This window comes from Perca fluviatilis, chromosome 21, assembly GCF_010015445.1.
Source record: "Perca fluviatilis chromosome 21, GENO_Pfluv_1.0, whole genome shotgun sequence".
NCBI classification, from domain to species: domain Eukaryota; kingdom Metazoa; phylum Chordata; class Actinopteri; order Perciformes; family Percidae; genus Perca; species Perca fluviatilis.
The window spans coordinates 29083818-29102657 of NC_053132.1; the positions used below are offsets into that span (position 1 = coordinate 29083818).

Below are 18840 nucleotides of genomic sequence, written 5' to 3' on the forward strand. Positions count from 1 at the left end.
TACATCGAACCAACATAGCATCCTTGCTAGCAGCATAGACACACTCCTCATCCAACTTAGCAAAACTACAAACATACTTTATATTGTCAGTCAATATTAATCACAATATGAAACGAAATATTGACCAACCTTGTGTGCCGTTGTCATTAACATGCGAAAGGCATGGACGAACCTGCTGCCATTTTACTGTGCGTCTTTTTCTCCTACTGGCAAATTACATTTTTCAAAATAAAAGCATGGCATACTACAGGACAAAATGGACACAGTCGAAAACACCCACGAAATGAATACAAAATAAAAACAAAATCATCTAAGTATGATGGACCATAAGGTCATTTAGACATATGCATTTGTATTGGCTAATACTAATAGCCTACCTACATATTTGATGTCCATTAGTCTACAATCAGGGGCGTCGGACTGGGGGGAGAAAAAGGGGACTGAGTACCCAAGGCCCTCATGTGAGGAGGGCCCAAAAAGATGCTAGAATGAATAGCTGTGGATGAGGGGAGGGGCCCATAGAAAATGCCTTTCTACAGGGCCCAGAATTTTGTGCTACGCCCCTGTCTACAATGGAAGCTGGGTCTGAGGAAACAAAAGTGGGAAACAGTAAACAAGGTATTACCCATAGACTGTTAATATTAATAATATACAGTCTATGGTATTACCACAGTAAATAATGGTCAAAAGAATGTAACAGTTGTATTTTCTTAGCTCACTAGATAGCATTGGACCCTGTAGCCTACCTGAAGCTGAAGTCCGTGGTAGAAAGAACATTCAATATCTAAACTCTTTCCTGGAACATTCTACCAGAAAGGCACATTTCCATTTCTAAAAAAGATTTTTGTTTTGTTTTGTTAAAAGTCTGAACAATGAGCCATATGAAGGACATGTTAAACTAGTTGAAATACATATCGTGCCATCTCAGCATGTTTTTATGCCTGAATAATAATACGCATATTTCACCCCACAAATTTGTAAATGTCAGGTTTTTAAATGAATTTCTTTGATACAAATAACATCCAAGAACCAAAAGAAGTACATATTCCTTTTCACATAAAAAAACATTAAGTCTTTTTATTTATTTATTTTGGATTTATACAACTTTTATTCACTGTAACAATTCCAAGGGAGATAATGTACGTTTCTGGTATGGAATGTCCCTCCTATAAGATATGAATGCAACATCATCACTGTTCACCAATGTACTGCTATTAATCAGCGGTGGAAGAAGTATTCAGATCCTTTACTGCAGTAAAAGTACTAATACCACACTGTTAAAAAATACTCTGTTACAAGTAAAAGTCCTGCATTGAAAATGTTACTTAAGTAAAAGTATGTAAGTATGTAAGAAAATCCTCCCATTGTAGAAAGTGGAAAGGATCCAACCAGTTGTGTGTTTAATGGTCTAATCATCTCAGCTGGACTTGGAGGCCATTATATTGTCGGCTAGTTTCATTTATAATAAAACATCAGATTTTATAAACTACATGTGTTTTGTGTGCAGGAATCTTAATGTGTAAAGTAACTAGTAACTAAAGCTGTCAGATGAATGTAGTGGAGTAAAAAGTACAATATTTCCCTCTGAAATGTAGTAGTAGTAGTAGTTTTATTCAGGAATAATAAAAACAATAATTATAGGCATATCACAGTGTAAACTCAAACAGTAAACAGTGACTGAAAGGGGTTAGGCTGAAGCTAAAGCTTCTATATGCCTCTCCTATGTTCTTATCCATTACATTGATGACATCTACCCACCTCAAAGGAAAAGGAAATGAAAACAAAAGAAACACAAGAAAGAACCACATGTGTAACCCTCAAAAGTAGCATTACAAACCATTTTCTTGAAAACCAAAAGAGAGTTGCACATTTTTAAATGTAGCGGAGTAGAAGTGGTAAAAAGTGGCATGAAAAGAGCCAAGTAAAGTACAAGTACCTCAACATTTGGATTTAAGTACAGTACTGGAGTAAATGTACTTCGTTACATTCCACCGCTGCTATTCATCTTGTGACTTCCAAAAACACAGGATAATGTTCCTGGTTGGCAGACCTCAATTAAAACATATTCTTAAAGGAAAAAAAGTCAATCCAAACAGTTGGGTGGGTCTAAGCAACTGACGCAGGCTGGTATTAACATGACATAATCCTCTGGACCTCGCTGACAACCTGGAGGCCTGGGGACAGAGAACTAAGGGTTAAGATTAGGGAAAGTTTAAAGTGCTCATATTAGGCTTTTTGGCTTTTTCCCTTTCCTTTATAGTGTTATCTTTTTTGTGCACGTTATAGGTTTACGAAGTGAAAAAGCCCAAAGTCCACCCCCCCCAAAGGGACTTACCATCTCCAACAGAAAACCCTGTTCACCAACTGCTCCAAACAGCTCTATTGTAGTCCAGCCTTTACTTCAGAGACAAACGTGGTCACTTTGGAACACACGTTATAATGCTCGCCTAGCTGCTAGCATGGCACGCCCTCATACTCTGCTTCTGACTGGCTAGCAGTGCTTACCTAGGTACTGTCAGGGCACGCCCTCATACTCTGCTTCTGACTGGCTAGCAGTGCTTACCTAGCTACTGTCAGGGCACGCCCTCATACTCTGCTTCTGACTGGCTAGCAGTCCTTACCTAGGTACTGTCAGGGCACGCCCTCATACTCTGCTTCTGACTGGCTAGCAGTCCTTACCTAGGTACTGTCAGGGCACGCCCTCATACTCTGCTTCTGACTGGCTAGCAGTGCTTACCTAGGTACTGTCAGGGCACGCCCTCATACTCTGCTTCTGACTGGCTAGCAGTGCTTACCTAGCTACTGTCAGGGCACGCCCTCATACTCTGCTTCTGACTGGCTAGCAGTCCTTACCTAGGTACTGTCAGGGCACGCCCTCATACTCTGCTTCTGACTGGCTAGCAGTCCTTACCTAGGTACTGTCAGGGCACGCCCTCATACTCTGCTTCTGACTGGCTAGCAGTCCTTACCTAGGTACTGTCAGGGCACGCCCTCATACTCTGCTTCTGACTGGCTAGCAGTCCTTACCTAGGTACTGTCAGGGCACGCCCTCATACTCTGCTTCTGACTGGCTAGCAGTCCTTACCTAGGTACTGTCAGGGCACGCCCTCATACTCTGCTTCTGACTGGCTAGCAGTCCTTACCTAGGTACTGTCAGGGCACGCCCTCATACTCTACTTCTGACTGGCTAGCAGTGCTTACCTAGGTACTGTCAGGGCACGCCCTCATACTCTACTTCTGACTGGCTAGCAGTGCTTACCTGCACATCAATATATGTTCACAATACATTTTGGCCAGACTAGTTTTTGTCGCTTTTCCAACATTCTGGGGGCTTTTTTCAATGTTTGGCGCTTTTTTTGTAGATGTTTTGGGGATTTTTTTCTAAAACTTTGGCGCTATTTTTGTCACTTTTCCGACATCCTTTGTGCTTTTTTTCCCACATTTTTGCCGCTATTTCCAACATTGTGTGGGCTTTTTTCAATGTTTGATGCCTTTTTGACAATTTTTTATCGCATTTTGCCATTTTTTAATTTTTGACACTATTTCCAACATTCCTGGTGCTTTTTTCAATGTTTTGTCACCTTTTTCGACTGTATTGTCGTCCAAAAATGAAAACCGGCAGCTGATTGGAAGAACGCGTCACGTTGGGTCTGGTTTCTCCGGAAATTTAAAGACAGACTGTCATGGCGACTTGTTCAGAATACGATCTCATATTGTACTAAAATTATAGTTCACCGAAACGTGTTTCTGAAAACATTTTAAGTGAGAAATAGGCTGTGCAGTTGCTGAACTGTCTTCATTTCACATCTACAAAGGTCAGTTTAAAAGATTTTCGTCAGATTTTGAGAGACTCTAGCTCACCCCGCTCCTCGTTTCCGGGTTAGCACTCTACCAATCAGATTGGTCATTTGAGTCTGACTGCCAGCGGTGCCCGCCTTCCGATTCAACATGTCAACATGGCCCTCGATGTGAGTCCCTTTTTCCAGTGTGACCCTTAGAGAAGTTGAGTTTGACCCTCCTGGCCTAAGATTAGTGAAAGTTTAAGATTTCTTTTGCCGGAGCGATGGCCTTAAACCCGCGGGCCAAATCCAGCCCCTCACAAACTTTGATCCAGCCCGCACATGAATATAGGTTCACAATACATTTTGGCCAGACTTTATCGCTTTTTATCCGACGTTCTGGGGGATTTTTTCAACATTTGACGCTTTGTAAGATGTTGTGGGGATTTTTTTCTATAAAATTGGCACTATTTTTGACGTTTTTTGTCACTTTTCCCGATATTCTTGGCACTTCTGTTTTTTTGTTGCCATTTTTGACGCTATTTACGACATTCCTGTTGCTTTTTTCTGATTACTGGCCCTCAATTTGATTCCCTTTTTCCAGTGTGACCCTTAGAGAAGTTGACTTTGACCCTCCTGGCCTAAGGGTTAAGATTAGGGATGGTTTAAGATTTATTTTGTGTGTGAGTGTTGGCCTAAGGGTTGGAGAAGAAGCGAGCTCTGGATCCCTGGACCGGCAGGATAAATCTGGGCAGTTGCCCTTCCATCATTACCACCCCTGAGGTGCCTTTGAGCAAGGCCCTTAACCCCAGGCAGCAGACCAGACTGTGGTTGCACTGGGCAGCTTCCACACTCTAAGAAATCAATCCGTAAAATAACAGGAAAACTTTTGGAAGCTCATTACCCAGACTATGCCCCCGTAATTAAAAAAAACTGAATTATGTGTGTGGCTACAGTTCAAATACAGAAAATTTTCTGTTTGGACTGTATACAGTTCTCTCACACAAAGCTGTTCAGTTAGTAAACTTCTGAAAATGAAAAAAGAAATGTCAAAAAGTGACAAACTTCGGAAAAAAAAACGCCCAAAATGTCGAAATAAGTGAAAAATGTTCCAAAATTTTTTTCAAAAAGGTCGGGAAAACTTCAAAAATCTGAAAAGATAGCTTCAAAAATGTCTTAAAAAGCAAACGTGGTCGGAGCATAAATTAAGCAATTCGAAATGTAAAAAACAACTGTGAATCTCGTTCTATGGACACTTTCTGTTAAAAAATACAAGTGTCATACAAGTGTTAATACACAGATATTTCTAGTGCAGGTGGGAATGTGTAACTGTGTGGATGGGATCAGGGCGTTGCTGAAAAAGAGAGCATTACTCTCAGTGTAGCCCCCGAATAAATAAAGGTAAAAAAAGGGTGGCGTGCGTAATGCGTAAACACAGGGGATTACGCACCAGTTATAGTAAATTCGCAGATTGATGTCTCTTGCAAGCAGGGATGTAAAAAAAAAAGACATATTTTGGGAGAGTGTCTATTCGGTGTGATCATTTAATTCATTCAACACTCTGATGCTCTATCTGCAACTCCATCCAAAATGAAGCCCGTGCGTCAATATGTGAAAACAGGATAAATCCACTAATATCTGCCTTGATTTAATAATAAAAAAAAAAGTCTTGCACACATTTGCACAATACAGTGGAAAGAGGTGACATTGTGATTTCGTCACATGTTTTCATTATAAGACTAGAATGCCTTTTAGATGAATAGTTGAAACTACTAACAGGAGCACGGTGTAATATCGGTCCATTGCAAAAGGCAATAGGCATGTGTCCGCTGAGACACAGTAAAGTGAGGGAATGCACTGCCCCCCATTGATAAGCGCTGATGGCTCGGACGCACGTGCCTGCACAGCGCACAGAGAACCGTAATAAACAGCACGACCTACGGCCGCCGCGTCCGCTCAGCGCAGCTCAGAGTGGCCGGTCGAGCGGCGCTCACCGGTGCGCACAACTGCTTGATTTGATAATAACTCTGACTGAATTGTTTCTGGAGCGCTCTGAGACTTCACAATGACGGACAGGACAGGGGAGAGGGGACTCTAGCCAACACGGAACATAAATGATGAAAAAGAAATCCATCATGTTCATTGTGGTTTGCGTTAAAAAAAATTAAATAAATAAAAGCCCACCCATGTCATGCGTACGTCAGAAGCCTGACAGTCCTGAAGGCTACCGTCTTGAGTCAGTCAGTCACACACACACACACACACACACACACACACACACACACACACACACACACACACACACACACACACACACAGCTAAAGGATCTATAACCAAGGACTAATACAGGATTTTCTTCCCTCAAACCATAGCCCGCACTTAGCCTCAGTCATCTCCCAGAATTTCAGGGAGGGGGGAGTAAAAGATAATCGATTCGTGTATCGGATGCACCTGCCCTAAAAGACACCAATGACGCCCATAACTCACCTGATATGCAGACAATGAAATTGGCTTGAAGTATGATCAATATTTCCCAAATTATATCCATCCTCTGTTTTCATTCCACGTACATTACGCACGGATTTAGAAAGAGAAAATAAAGAAGGAACGGAGGTCCGTCAGTTGCAGATGTCCTGTTCTCTCACACTGGATCCCGCTGTACACCTTCCACCAGGTAGTTCCCACACCACACACATAGCAGGTGATCAAAGCCTTTGGAGAAGAAAGAAAAAGGGCTGCACGTTCCCACAACTACATGTAACAATTCCAGAGATGGCGGAAGAAAAACTGAGAAAAAGAAAAGGATGAACTCCAGACAAAAAAAAAAAAGAGCCGAGGAGAACGCCGATCCCCCCCTCACGTCAGTTCACTGTGTTATTCCAGTGCGCCCCAGATCGGACTCGTCCATCCGTCCATCCATCCGGCGCTGCTTCACACCGCTCTCAGCACGGAAAGTCACACATGCTCGTGTCAGGGAAATAATCTCTGTGTGGAAAGAGAGAGAGGAAACACAAAGCTTGGATTAATGAGGCGGCCGTGGGATTAGACACTTGGAGACGCCTCACAACTCCGAAACTCGCATCGCCAGGTGGTGAGACTCCGATCTACAGTCAGTGCAAGGGACTGGCGTCAAATTGCACGGAATAATACACAAGACTTCCTGTGTGGACTGTCAGAATAAAAGCTTTGGTGTGTTGGCCGTGTATTTTATAGACCTTATTCATGGCAGACATGTTGACATGTCATAGGAAGAAAAGCACAGGTGTATTCAAAACCATTACTGATGGCTGCATTCCACTTAGGAGAGGTCCTGGTATTAAACCATGAATGATGGCTGCATTCCACTTAGGAGAGGTCCTGGTATTGTGCATGCTGACTCACTGAAATATCTTACTGGGACACTTGATGGAACTGAGCCATCGTTAAGGTTATCAACTTCAGCTGGGCTTTTCCTACTATGACAAGTCAAAATGTCTGCTGTGAAAAAGTTCCAAAAAGAGAGTGAAAGTAAAAGGTGCAAAGAAAAACATTAAACATAGGCTACTCTATATAGGGAATAGTTTAAAGCAGGGGTGTCACACATACGGCCCGTGGGACAGAACCGGCCCGCCACAGGGCCCAATCAGGCCCACTGGAGGACTTTGCAAAGTCTTCAAAAATGGCACATAATTCATTAATTTCATTTCCAAATGTACCACTTTAATCTTAGAGAACAGCCACGTTCTTTTTTCCGTAAATTTACGACTTTAATCCTAGTTTCTTCTTGGAATATGAACCCTCTCTCCCGGGTCTGTAACATTATTGTTTTCTTCCTACATTGGCCTTAGAACGCTGGTCTGGCCCGCTTGAGATCAAATTAGGGGCATGTGGCCCCTGAACTAACATGAGTGTGACACCCCTGGTTTAAAGGGACTCAGGCTCTATGATTGGCAACGGAGGATCTAAATTATGTGTCAAGTATATTGTTTAAATCCAAGACTTCTTTTTCATTGTTTTACTTTCCGTCGGTACTTCTGTCCCTCATTTTGTATGTTCTACAAAACAAAAGAGAGCACATCATACCCTGGTTCACATTCACTGTGTGCACATTAACACGCGCAATAAAACACGTGTGAACGATGATTCGAGACTTCCATCATTATTGGCTTACTAGGCTACTCAAGGACGCGTATGGATTACATTTATTGACATTATTTACATACATTATTTATTTATTGTTTATCTTTAGAGTGTCTTGTACCCCCATCCATTTTGCTGCTGCAACAGTGTGAATCCCTCTGTTGTGGGACTAATAAAGGATTTAGAATCTTTGACACTGTCATTAACCTTATTATTCCTTCGAGCACTTGCACCTTCAGATTGAATCGTTGTTTGTCTTTCATCTGGGCTTTTACTTTGTAAACAGAGGCTAAACATAGTTTCCGGTCACGTTGTGGCTAACTGTGTTGAGCTTGACGCAGGGTTACTCCGCTCGCCATCCCACACATACACACACGCGCACACACACACACACACACACACACACACACACACACACACACACACACACACACACACACACACACACACACACACACAGGGCAGGGCACAGCTCAACTAAAAACACGGATCCTGCACAGTTGAAAGCGTTCCGTGCAGACAGAAGACTGAATGTGGGAAAGTGTGTTAATGAGAGGAAAATAAATGCAAAAAAAAGAACACACTTACAGCGACTGGAGACAGATTCCCTGCACATAAAAAAGGGCGCAGGAAACTCGGAAGCGAGCAGCTTTGACGCACCAGAGAATATCTGTCCTGAAACAGACTCTGTGTTGAGAACTAAAATTAGGTTAGATAGTAGAAGTTCACGAAAGCAATCCAACTTGGTAAAAAAATAAATAAAAGACAGTGCTGCTCTGCCAAATGTCTTCAAAGGAATGAAAGAGTGATTTAGTGGTGATAAAGGGATGGTGCACTCCCAGGCCGGTGGGCAGTTGTATCCGCGCTAACGGCTTCTATGGTGGTCTTTGCTCCAGTCTGGCACCGGACACCCTACGATGCCATCCAGCTCTGCGGCTCGGCGCGCTGTTTAGGATTCAGAAGGAGGAGCGACGCGCGCGGCCGCGGGCGCATGCACGGGAGGCGCGCACAGGCCGGCGGGGGCACAGGTGGATGAAAACCGCGCACTGCAGAAAACAAATGGCTCACGTTTCGGTATTGAAATGTTATTAGTGTTAAATGGAACACTGATTGGGAGTCAGTTTCAGCCTCACAGTGACTGTGCATGTGTGACTGTAGAAAGAATAGCACGCATCATGTTCTCCTGCCAGGTGATTTTGTGTGCGCTTGAAATAAAAAGATAAAAAGAAAGAGAGAGAGAGAGAGAGAGAGAGAGAGAGAGTTTAATGTGTAGTATAGCGATCAGTACAGTATAGAATCTATGTGACACCTACAGTATGTATTCAATATGTGACATTATGAATTTTCTGTAAACTGCTTTGACAACATGTTTTCTTTGTTCATGCCAATAAAGTAAAATGAATTGAGACACACAGAGAGAGAGAGAGAGAGAGAGAGAGAGAGAGAGAGAGAGAGAGAGAGAGAGAGAAAGAAATAGAGAGCATAAACAAACAAGATCATTTCAAAAGACTGGCCTTCTCTCACCAGTCTGCTAATTTCATACAATATGTTGTGTGTGTGTGTGTGTGTGTGTGTGTGTGTGTGTGTGTGTGTGTGTGTGTGTGTGTCAGTGTGAGCGCCTGTCCTACCAAAGCAGAGAATTAGCTCCACACATAGTCTTAAATATATTTGGAATATCCATTGAAATATTTCACATTTTACATGAAAAAAGTTACTCTCAGATGCGTCCAGTTTTTTGACGTTGCATAGCATTGCTGTATGTGCTGGGGTACATTTTCACATAATTTATATACAAGTGGACACCTGAGTATTACCCCCATATTGATATAAATACACCAAAAACATGCTTTTAGGGATACTTTAAGCAAATATAGTCACAAAGTAATCTGTATTTTCTGTATTTAAAAAACTACTAATCGATTAAAGGTTAAAGGTGCATTATGAGTTCCTGCATGGTTTCAGCCCAATTTCATTTTTGTCTGAAATCGTAGGCATCTGTCCTTGACCCGCTAGCTGCCTGCCCCCTGAACACACTGTGAGAAAGCCCGGTCTCGGGGACGACACAGGGCTCGTAAACGTCAAACAAACCACTCCAGCCAATCACGGACAAGATGGTTGGGGGAGGGGGTTAGTGACAGTTAGTCATGACAGTTACGGAAACATGGGGGGAGGGAAATTTACTTGGAACGTCAACAGAAGTGACCATGCAGGAACTCATAGAACACCTTTAAGGCTGGTGATAGTCTGTATTTTTTAAATCAATAAATCCCAATAAAGACCCAAACCACATCCTGATGAATCTTCTTTTTCCAAAAACACATCAATGAGCAACATCTTGTTAAAAACACATCAACAAGCAGCATGTTGTTAGGAAGTGATTAGCTAGTAGTACACAGGTCATACTGTACATACTACAGGTAGCTACAGTGTAAATGTAAATACGTAAGTCAATTCATTTACTACAAATTGTTTTAAGACTGACTTGAAAAATTAAAAATCGATTCTTTAACTCCCAGGCCGCCAACACACATCCTATACACGTAGAAATAAATGGGCTTAGGAATGTTGGAAGGTATTGAGAGACATGTAATTTATTGACAATGTGAAATACACAGAATAATACCAGCCTGCCAATATTAAATACTGGATATATATCCATTATTCATATGTATTTATATATTCTGACAAGCACGTACAGCTCACTATTGATCTCTCCTCATCAATAACAGGGCTTAGTGTAGCAACTTTCTGTTCATTCACATGGAAACCTCTACTGTGAAGCATAATAGCAATCTAGCTGTAGCTCACTGTAATTGCTCAGCAGCCACAAGCTGGAAAGAAATACATTCTGCGTGAGAATATACCATCCCTGTTACTCCACCTGTTATTTTTTTTTCGGCACGGGCTTCTGAAAACCCTGAATTTTTGTCAGATGGTGTTGTGGTGTTGGAGGGTATAAGGTCTTAATGCTATGATTTCCCTCCATTTATCCCTTCCCACTTGTGGTCCCTGTGATGTTCCAAGTAACACAGGCTGGGCAGGAGGTACAGAGAATGATGTGCAATCAATACCATACACAGCCTGGTTTTTTTCCAAGTGCCACTTCCCCACATCAGAGAGGTACATCCCTGTAGATTCTCCCGTCCAAAAGCTTTTACCCATCAGGTCTCATCCCGTGTCTCTTTCCCACCATGTCGGCATGCTTGGTGTAAAGCTGCTTCTTAAGAAAAGCCTTTCAAAAGGTTACTTTCTCCTGGAAGCACACAATGGTTCATACTGTTTCAACCCAAGATATGATTGTTATTCAGCCGACAATGGTCTCTGTGCTGCTGGTGTGAGGAAGGAAACTGCCTGTGTCAAAACTCAGTTCACTTTTCTAATCTGATTCCTCCATCCCTCCACTCCTCATTCTTTTATTAAAGTTTTAATGACATGTTTTCAAAATAGATCATGAGCATGGATAAGAGAATCTAGTGATAATGGCAGACAGTTCTGGCTCATGTTTTTCGAATGCACTTTGGAATTTTTCCAGGGACTCTCCACGCAGAGGAACCCGAAGCTACTGACTCTCCACGCAGAGGAACCTGAAGCTGCCGACTTTCTCCACAGAGGAACCGGCATGTATGCGCAATGGCCCGCACATTCTTACAGCAAGTTCATTTTTATACACGTGTGTGCATGAAAACCAGCGTATGTTTATACATGGTCTACTTATGGCCGAGCCACGGTTCAATCAACAGGCCGGGCAGAAAGTGGAAGGGCTAGAGCATTTGGTCAATTTTCAAAATAAACACCCTCTGGAAAGTCCCAGTTGTATATCAAATCACTACACTGTTTTAACAACTGAAACAGACACAAATCTTTGATCTGTGTCTTTCATAACTGGACTATATGGAACCATAAACCATTTAACCATGTAGACTACTTACTTTTATAGTAGAAGCAGAAATATCTACAAAAAAAATGACTAAAACAACAAAATCTGGGAGTCGGGCAGGCAAAATGCCCTGCTTCTCAGAGTCTCTCGGTGTGGTATGACGCATGGCGGACGACAGAACAAAACCATGGCGCAGCCGGAACTTGACACATCTGCACCTGGTGGAATCCAAACACGGTGTTGAGTCCCAGGTCTCTGAGCTCGGTGACCAGCTTGGAGGGCACAATGGTGTTGAGTGAGTACAACATTCTCACGGTTCCTCTGGTCCAGGTGGGAGAAAGCAGTGTGGAGGACCAGGGAGATGGCCTTGTCAGTTGATCCATTTGGCCTGTCAGCAAATTGAAATGGGTCCAGTAATTCAGGAAAGGAGGTGATAAACATTTTGACAAACCACACAATGCACTTAATGATGGTGGAGGTGAGGGTTCCAGCCCAGTACTGATGCTCCTACTAAGGGATTCCTCGGTGGCAGCCTTTACAAGCACGGATGTGACACACGGATGCTGTGTCTTTTGTTTACGGTACTTTCTTTTCACATCTTTCTGCTTTAAAAAAGCCCGGCAAATGTTATATGTTCTTGATAGGGCGGCCCCCTCAAATGGTGATGGGTGGAGTCATCAGTCAAGAAGCCCATGTGTTGGATCTCATGCTGTCAGTCCAATCATTGCATTATTGTAACTAAGTAAGTAAAAACAAAAAAAGGCATTTATACTATTACAAATGATATCACAACATGATATCAGATAATTAAAACATACTGTATTAATGTTCAGCAGGCTACAAGTAAGACCTTTCAGTAGTCTGTGATACATTTGTTGGCACACATTCTCTGCACTTGTTGCTAATTGCATTTAAAAGTTTGACAAGTTCCCTAATTCCTTTTTGTAGACATCATTCCAGATGCTTGGGGGCAGGCAGATGTTAGGATCAACTCCAACTCCAACTCACTCTGAACGAAGCAATTACTATTATGATCTCTCTAAACTCTTGGTAACATGTAGTCATGCCTTCCAGGCTACACTGTTAAACAGCATTACAACAACTACTGGAGCAGTGGAGTTCACAAGATGTAGAGTAAGTCTGTCTCAGGGTTAACACATAGTACTCCTATCATACTGATTATGGAAATGATTCCCGCTGATGTCCATTGGCGAAAAGGAGGCTGTTCCTCAGCTGACACATTTGCAGTATTATTTTAGATTGTTTTGCATTGGTTGATAGATGTAGTAACTTACTTTGTGGTTGTACTAATGGAATGCATCAGAAAACAATAAATTAATTCATATATGTTAAAGTGGCTATATGTAACATGTTTTCAGGAGTAGCATTTTAAAACCCCAAATGCAGAAAAAGAGGCAAGGAAGTAATGGGGAGAGTTTCAAAGATTGAATGAGTAAAAAGTAAACTTACAGTCCAAGTAAGCAGGCAGTAATCCAAAAAAAACAGGAACACTAGGAAACGAGCGCAGCTAGGCACAGGCAGAACTTCTTGACACCAGACAAAGGGAGCACGCAAACTAAATGCATGAGGCAACGAGGGTTGGAACGAGAGGGTGACATGAGTGGGTGACATGAGGGCTGATGAACAGGTGAAACACATCAGGGCGGGGCCGACAATCAAAATTCTTTATTATTTATATTACCTTTTATACAAAAGTACACACAGATACATAATATACATTACAAAACAGGAACAAAAGAAAAGACAATCCAAAAAAAAAATACATTTACATTTCATAAAGTTTTATATTATATTCATCATCAATAACTTAAAGGTCTTAATGTCTTTTTGTTTTTAACATTAACTAAAATGGTGCTATGTTGTGGAAAATCATTAATAAAGTGCAGGAACGTTAACTTGGTTTCCTGAACATTTATTTCTCATGGATATGGAATGTTCCCAAAATAATAATTAGTTGCATAATATTCGTCATGTTATTTTCAATCCAAAAAAAAATCTATATTTTGACAAAAATATAGCATCACATCAAACATATGTATTTCAACAATATTTTTTACATTTTTTTAAACATCCAGAACATTCTATATATATAGTGTGGGAAAAAATGGGAAATACTCTTTTCTTCTAGTCCACAGAAATCACAATATCAATATCTAGAACTAGAATCAATATCTAGTTTTAATCTTTGTAACACAAGTTTCACTAGGTAAATTCTATGTAACATAATATGTTGAAAGACACTTCCTTAAGCTTGTTATTGATACAGTATGTATCGGACACAAGGCAGGAAGTCAAACAAGACATCAAACTAGACATGACACATGGGAAGTGACCCTACAAAATAAAATAGGATTTTAAAGATTATTTTTTGGGGCTTTTCCCTTTATTATAGTGACAGTGGATAGACATGAAATGGGGAGAGAGATGGGGGATGACATGCAGCAGAGGGCCGCAGGTCGGATTCGAACCCAGGCCGCTGCAAAGGACTCAGCCTACGTGGGGTGAGCGCTCTTACTGGGAGAGCTAGAGGCCACCCCATAAAACAGAAAACTTAACAAAAACCCAGCATCATGACACTCCAGATATAAAACAGCTTCACAAACAGAACAGCTGAATGTACAAGGAAGCAGTATGATTAAAAAAAATTTAATATATTTGAGATGAGCAATAGTAAAATACAGGACTTGGTGTTCTGATTCTGAAATACATATGGTGTTGGTAAGCTTGTATTAGTCAGTGTATTTGTGCATTCAGTTCAATTTCAATTCAATTCAATTTTATTTATAGTATCAAATCATAACTATAAGAGATAAGAGTTATCTCAAGACACTTTACAGATTAAGGCTGGTTACACACTGGATGCGTTGCACGAGCGTGTCAGCTGCGTGGCGTGTCAGTTTATATTTCGTCTCGAGCCGCGCCGAAAACGCGTGCCTGCTAGAAATAGAACCGACACCTATTTTTCATGCGACACGCAAGCGTGTTGGAAGCGTTTCCAGGCAAAATAGAATAGGAAAAGATGTTTATACGTCATTTAGACACAAATACATATTAATAAATGACATGTTGATGTTTGAAAGTCTCTAGGTTTTGATATAAATGCAGATATAAATGTAATAAAAAAAAATTAATTCTAATATTGCACCTGTCAATACAGAACGAAATATTCTGTAGCCTATTTTGCCGTCAATACTGCCGACATTGTCTTTGCTGCAATCAGATCAGTATATATTTATGTTTAACATGGTATTTCATTTTATCAATGGGAAACATACACTTGTCCAGACAAGGCTAGCAGCATCAGTGCCACGTCAGACAAGTTTCTGGTGTGTAAAGACAGAAAAATCCACGCAGCTGACACGCAACCGAAACGCCACGCTCACGCCACGCTCACGCCATGCAGCCAGTGTGTAACCGGCCTAAGTAGGTCTAGACCACACTCTAATTTACAAAGACCCAACGATTCCCCCCAAGAGCAATGATTTGGTGCAACAGTGGCGAGGAAAAACAACCTTTTAGGCAGAAACCTCGGACAGACCCAGGCTCTTTGTGGGCGGCATCTGTCACTGCCAGTTTGGACACAGACACAGATACAGATATAGAGAAATAAGATTCATAATTATAGCAGTTGGAGTGATGAACAGTGGCAATCATAGTAACAATAAAAATAATGGAACTATAACTAGAAATAATAGTTGTAACAGTTCAGGGCGTAGCGGGGCATAGTAGTGCGTAGCAGGGCGTAGCGGAGCATTGTGAGGCGTAGTAGGGCACAGCAGGGCGTCGAGCAGTACCACGGCGGCAACTGCAACCATGATTTAGGTGCCAACCCAATCCAAGGAAAACTGTGAGGTGAGAAAACATAAGGACTCCGGGGAATGAGCTCCCCAGAGCTAGGTTAGTAACAAGCATTTCTGGAGCGTGAGTGCACACAGATGGAAAGAGAGAGGAGAGAGGAGCTCAGTGTGTCGCAGGAAGTCCCTTCTGCAATCTAGACCTATAACCGCATAACTAAGAGCAGGTCCAAGGCAGACCAGACCCAGCTCTATAAGGGTTGGTAGATCAATCGGATGACTACAAAGAGAAGCATAGAACAGAATGGGGTGCCGTCTCTGAAATATACATTATATCCGATGTTTCATAGACATTTAAACCTTTAAATCTTCCCATAAAAATGTATTGGCTTTGTAACAGGATTAATTTAGCCTTGCATCTAAAATGTCTTAAGTGTGTAAGGAGATAGGAGAGAGATATTTTTGGTGATATCAATTATCCCATGCTGGCTAATGTGCAGCACGAATACTGAAAAGATGATGAAAACCAAATTTGTTAACGCCAACTGTGGCGCCGCTGTGAAATGACAATTCAGATGTGAATGTATCACTCGGAGAAGACACAGGATCAAGTAAAGGATCAGAAAGGGCAAAAAGAAAAGTGTGACAGTCTCTAGCCAGAGCTCACACTTTGTACGTCTTTCTGATTAAGAAAAGAAACTCCCCCAGGCTGCCACTACAGACTTCATCATTTGCAGGTGAGGCTGTGCTTGCAAACCTGATCGATATTCTTGTGGTTCAGAGGCCAAATTTATGCAGATGAAAGACACTAATTATGCTCATGCCCATGTGAGAAAGAATGACTGGGTTGCTAATGGGAAAATCAAAAGACATTAAGGACAGCCAAATGATTTTATTTTTCCTTCATGGCTTTGCCTTCTCAAAAACAGATGGAGAATGAAGAGAGAGAGAGAGAAAGAGAGAGAGAGATTAGCTGCACGGAGGAAATGAGAGAGACACAATGCAACATTGTGAAAGATTTCATCTGGGCTAATTATGATTAATTCTGAATGTATCTGTCCAGGTCTCATTATTATTCAGCCAGGGTTTTGTTTTTCTCTCCCAGTGACAGACATGTTGCAGCTGTAAACAGACAGATTTCACTGGCCTCTGGAGGATTCAAAGTGTCCATCAAACAGAGAATTAACATGCCATTCTGTGTGAGAAACCATGTTATGGGTTAACCCATCTCACCCAATATTAACATTTCCATAATATATTTAACTCATCTTTTGGGCTGACATACGTAAGGGTTAATGCCCAACGAGAGGTCCATTTTCAGGAATTAATGGACGACTACGAAGTCCATTAATTACCTGATAAGGGTAATATTTGAATGCGTTTTCCAATGAAAATCTAAAGTTTTTTCAAACAACTCTGTTTCCCTGGTAACACATGAGGGTTTGACTAATATCTGCAACAATTATTCCCATCCCATAAGGTTCTTATGCAATGCAAACATTGTTTACTGCTCCAGTAAATAGGACGGGCCTTAGTTACGGCTTGCCATGCTTAGCAATGGGAGATATTTCTAGTATGTCTAACTATGTCGTTCCCCCTCTCTCTCCCCTTTCATGTCTTCAGCTGTCCTGTCAATTAAAGGCCTAAAATACCGCCCCCAAAAAAGTCAATGACATTGTGTACAGTTGACAATCAGTAAATATAATTTTGAGACAAGCTAGCTAGCAAGCTCAGCTATAGCTGAAGGACTACACTCAGTGTTTGAAATAACAGATTTACTTTTTTCTTTTAATGTAGCCAGGGGCGGAATTGCTATCGGGAGATTGTGGAGATTTTCTGAACGGCCGGTCCACATTCCGGGCCGCTGGCAGTCATACAGTCATGGTCGTGTTATAACAGGTGACAGTTCGGCCCTCAGCCGTTACATGGACTGGTCTGGCTCTCGTATCCGCAGACAGAACTGCAAAACAGAGCTCGCCCGGCCATCAGACTGGGCCAATGTAATACTGTCAATTTGAGAAAAAAAGTGGGGGGATGCGAGTGGCCAAACGACCACTGCCATCTTGGACCGCTCCGTGTTTTGTGAAATCTCACTGGCTCAGCCTGACCCTCGGCCGGGTCATTTACTTCACCCTGAAGTTATGATCACAGAGAAAACCAAAAATGTGAAAAATAAAAAAGGTTGTGAAGATGAAAAAGAAATGGGCGGCGCTGAGAAGTTGAGGTTAAAAAGAAGATAACAATAGAGCAAGATGCGACAAAATGCGCAAAATAAGCCGACTCTTCTGCTGTGGAACGGCCAAGGTTACCACCGTCAGTGGTGCACTATCGACAATGTTGGGCAAACATATGTGTGCATTAAGTCAAAACGGGTTTTAGAGGGAATAGTTCATGCATTTTGTTATGCTATAAGAATGACTTCCTAAACTCCTAAACTCATAAATATAGGCCTAGCACATTTTGGTCGCCTAAAAATGTCTTGTTTAGCGTTCTGCCAACCAAGCTAGCTAGCTACCGCTAATGTTAGCTGGTAATTTGAGAGGAAGTCTGCCGATTTTCTGTACTGCCGTACATGCAGATGAATGGCGCCAATACCCTGCGGTCCTTGTTTTCCCACCGGTAGAAGTCCTGGATGAATCGCTTCAGAAGGGTTGAAAATCAGCAAATTTCCCTCTTTAGTCTTAGCTTAGCGCATGACCATTACAACCATAAAGAACCCTGGCTTGGCCGCGTCATCCTCCCCAGCGCCATCATCTCGTCAAAAAAATCACATCCAATTGCAAAAAATGAAGATGGCGATGCCCGAATCGCCGAACTCGAGGCTTTAAAATGACGGTCCACAAACCAACGGGTGATGTAACGGATGCTACGTCCACTCTTTGTACAGTCTATGTTATGGCCCATTCACTGGAGAACTTGAATATCTAAACAGTAGATATCTTCATTCTGAACCAAAGTGTTGGGCAGATGAACTAAGCAGCTGAGATGGTCTAAAGCATTTCATTTTAATCAATTGCTATTTTATTAAGCTTGACTTCTGTCAGCATAAATCTGCATTATACAGAAAGAGGGTGGTTTCATGAATAGATATCCATTTAATGAAAAAAACTATTCTTACAATTTGACTGACATCACAAAATTAAAACAAATGGTGCTTTCTGACAGTAGTCACTGGCCGATGAAATGAGAGCTCTTCACGGACAGATTCCCCTAACCAATAGAATGACAATTAACTATTCAAATACACAA

The 18840-nt window shown here is 41.7% G+C and overlaps 1 protein-coding gene across 2 annotated transcripts in view; it reads right to left on the minus strand.

Annotated features, from left to right (window-relative positions):
• Positions 1–8840, minus strand: part of ca10a (carbonic anhydrase Xa) — a 323190-nt gene extending 314350 nt beyond the window's left edge. The window contains exons 1-2 of one of the 2 annotated variants that reach the window (XM_039788744.1): positions 8488–8840; positions 6268–6765 (exon numbers count right to left, since the gene is read on the minus strand). In XM_039788744.1, the coding sequence (XP_039644678.1) occupies positions 6268–6328 (61 nt within the window). In that variant the 5' untranslated portion in view covers positions 6329–6765; positions 8488–8840. Of the gene's footprint in view, positions 1–6267; positions 6903–8487 lie in introns of those variants that run through there. The other variant, XM_039788745.1, reaches the window with a different exon arrangement.
• Between the last annotated feature and the right edge of the window lie 10000 nt (positions 8841–18840).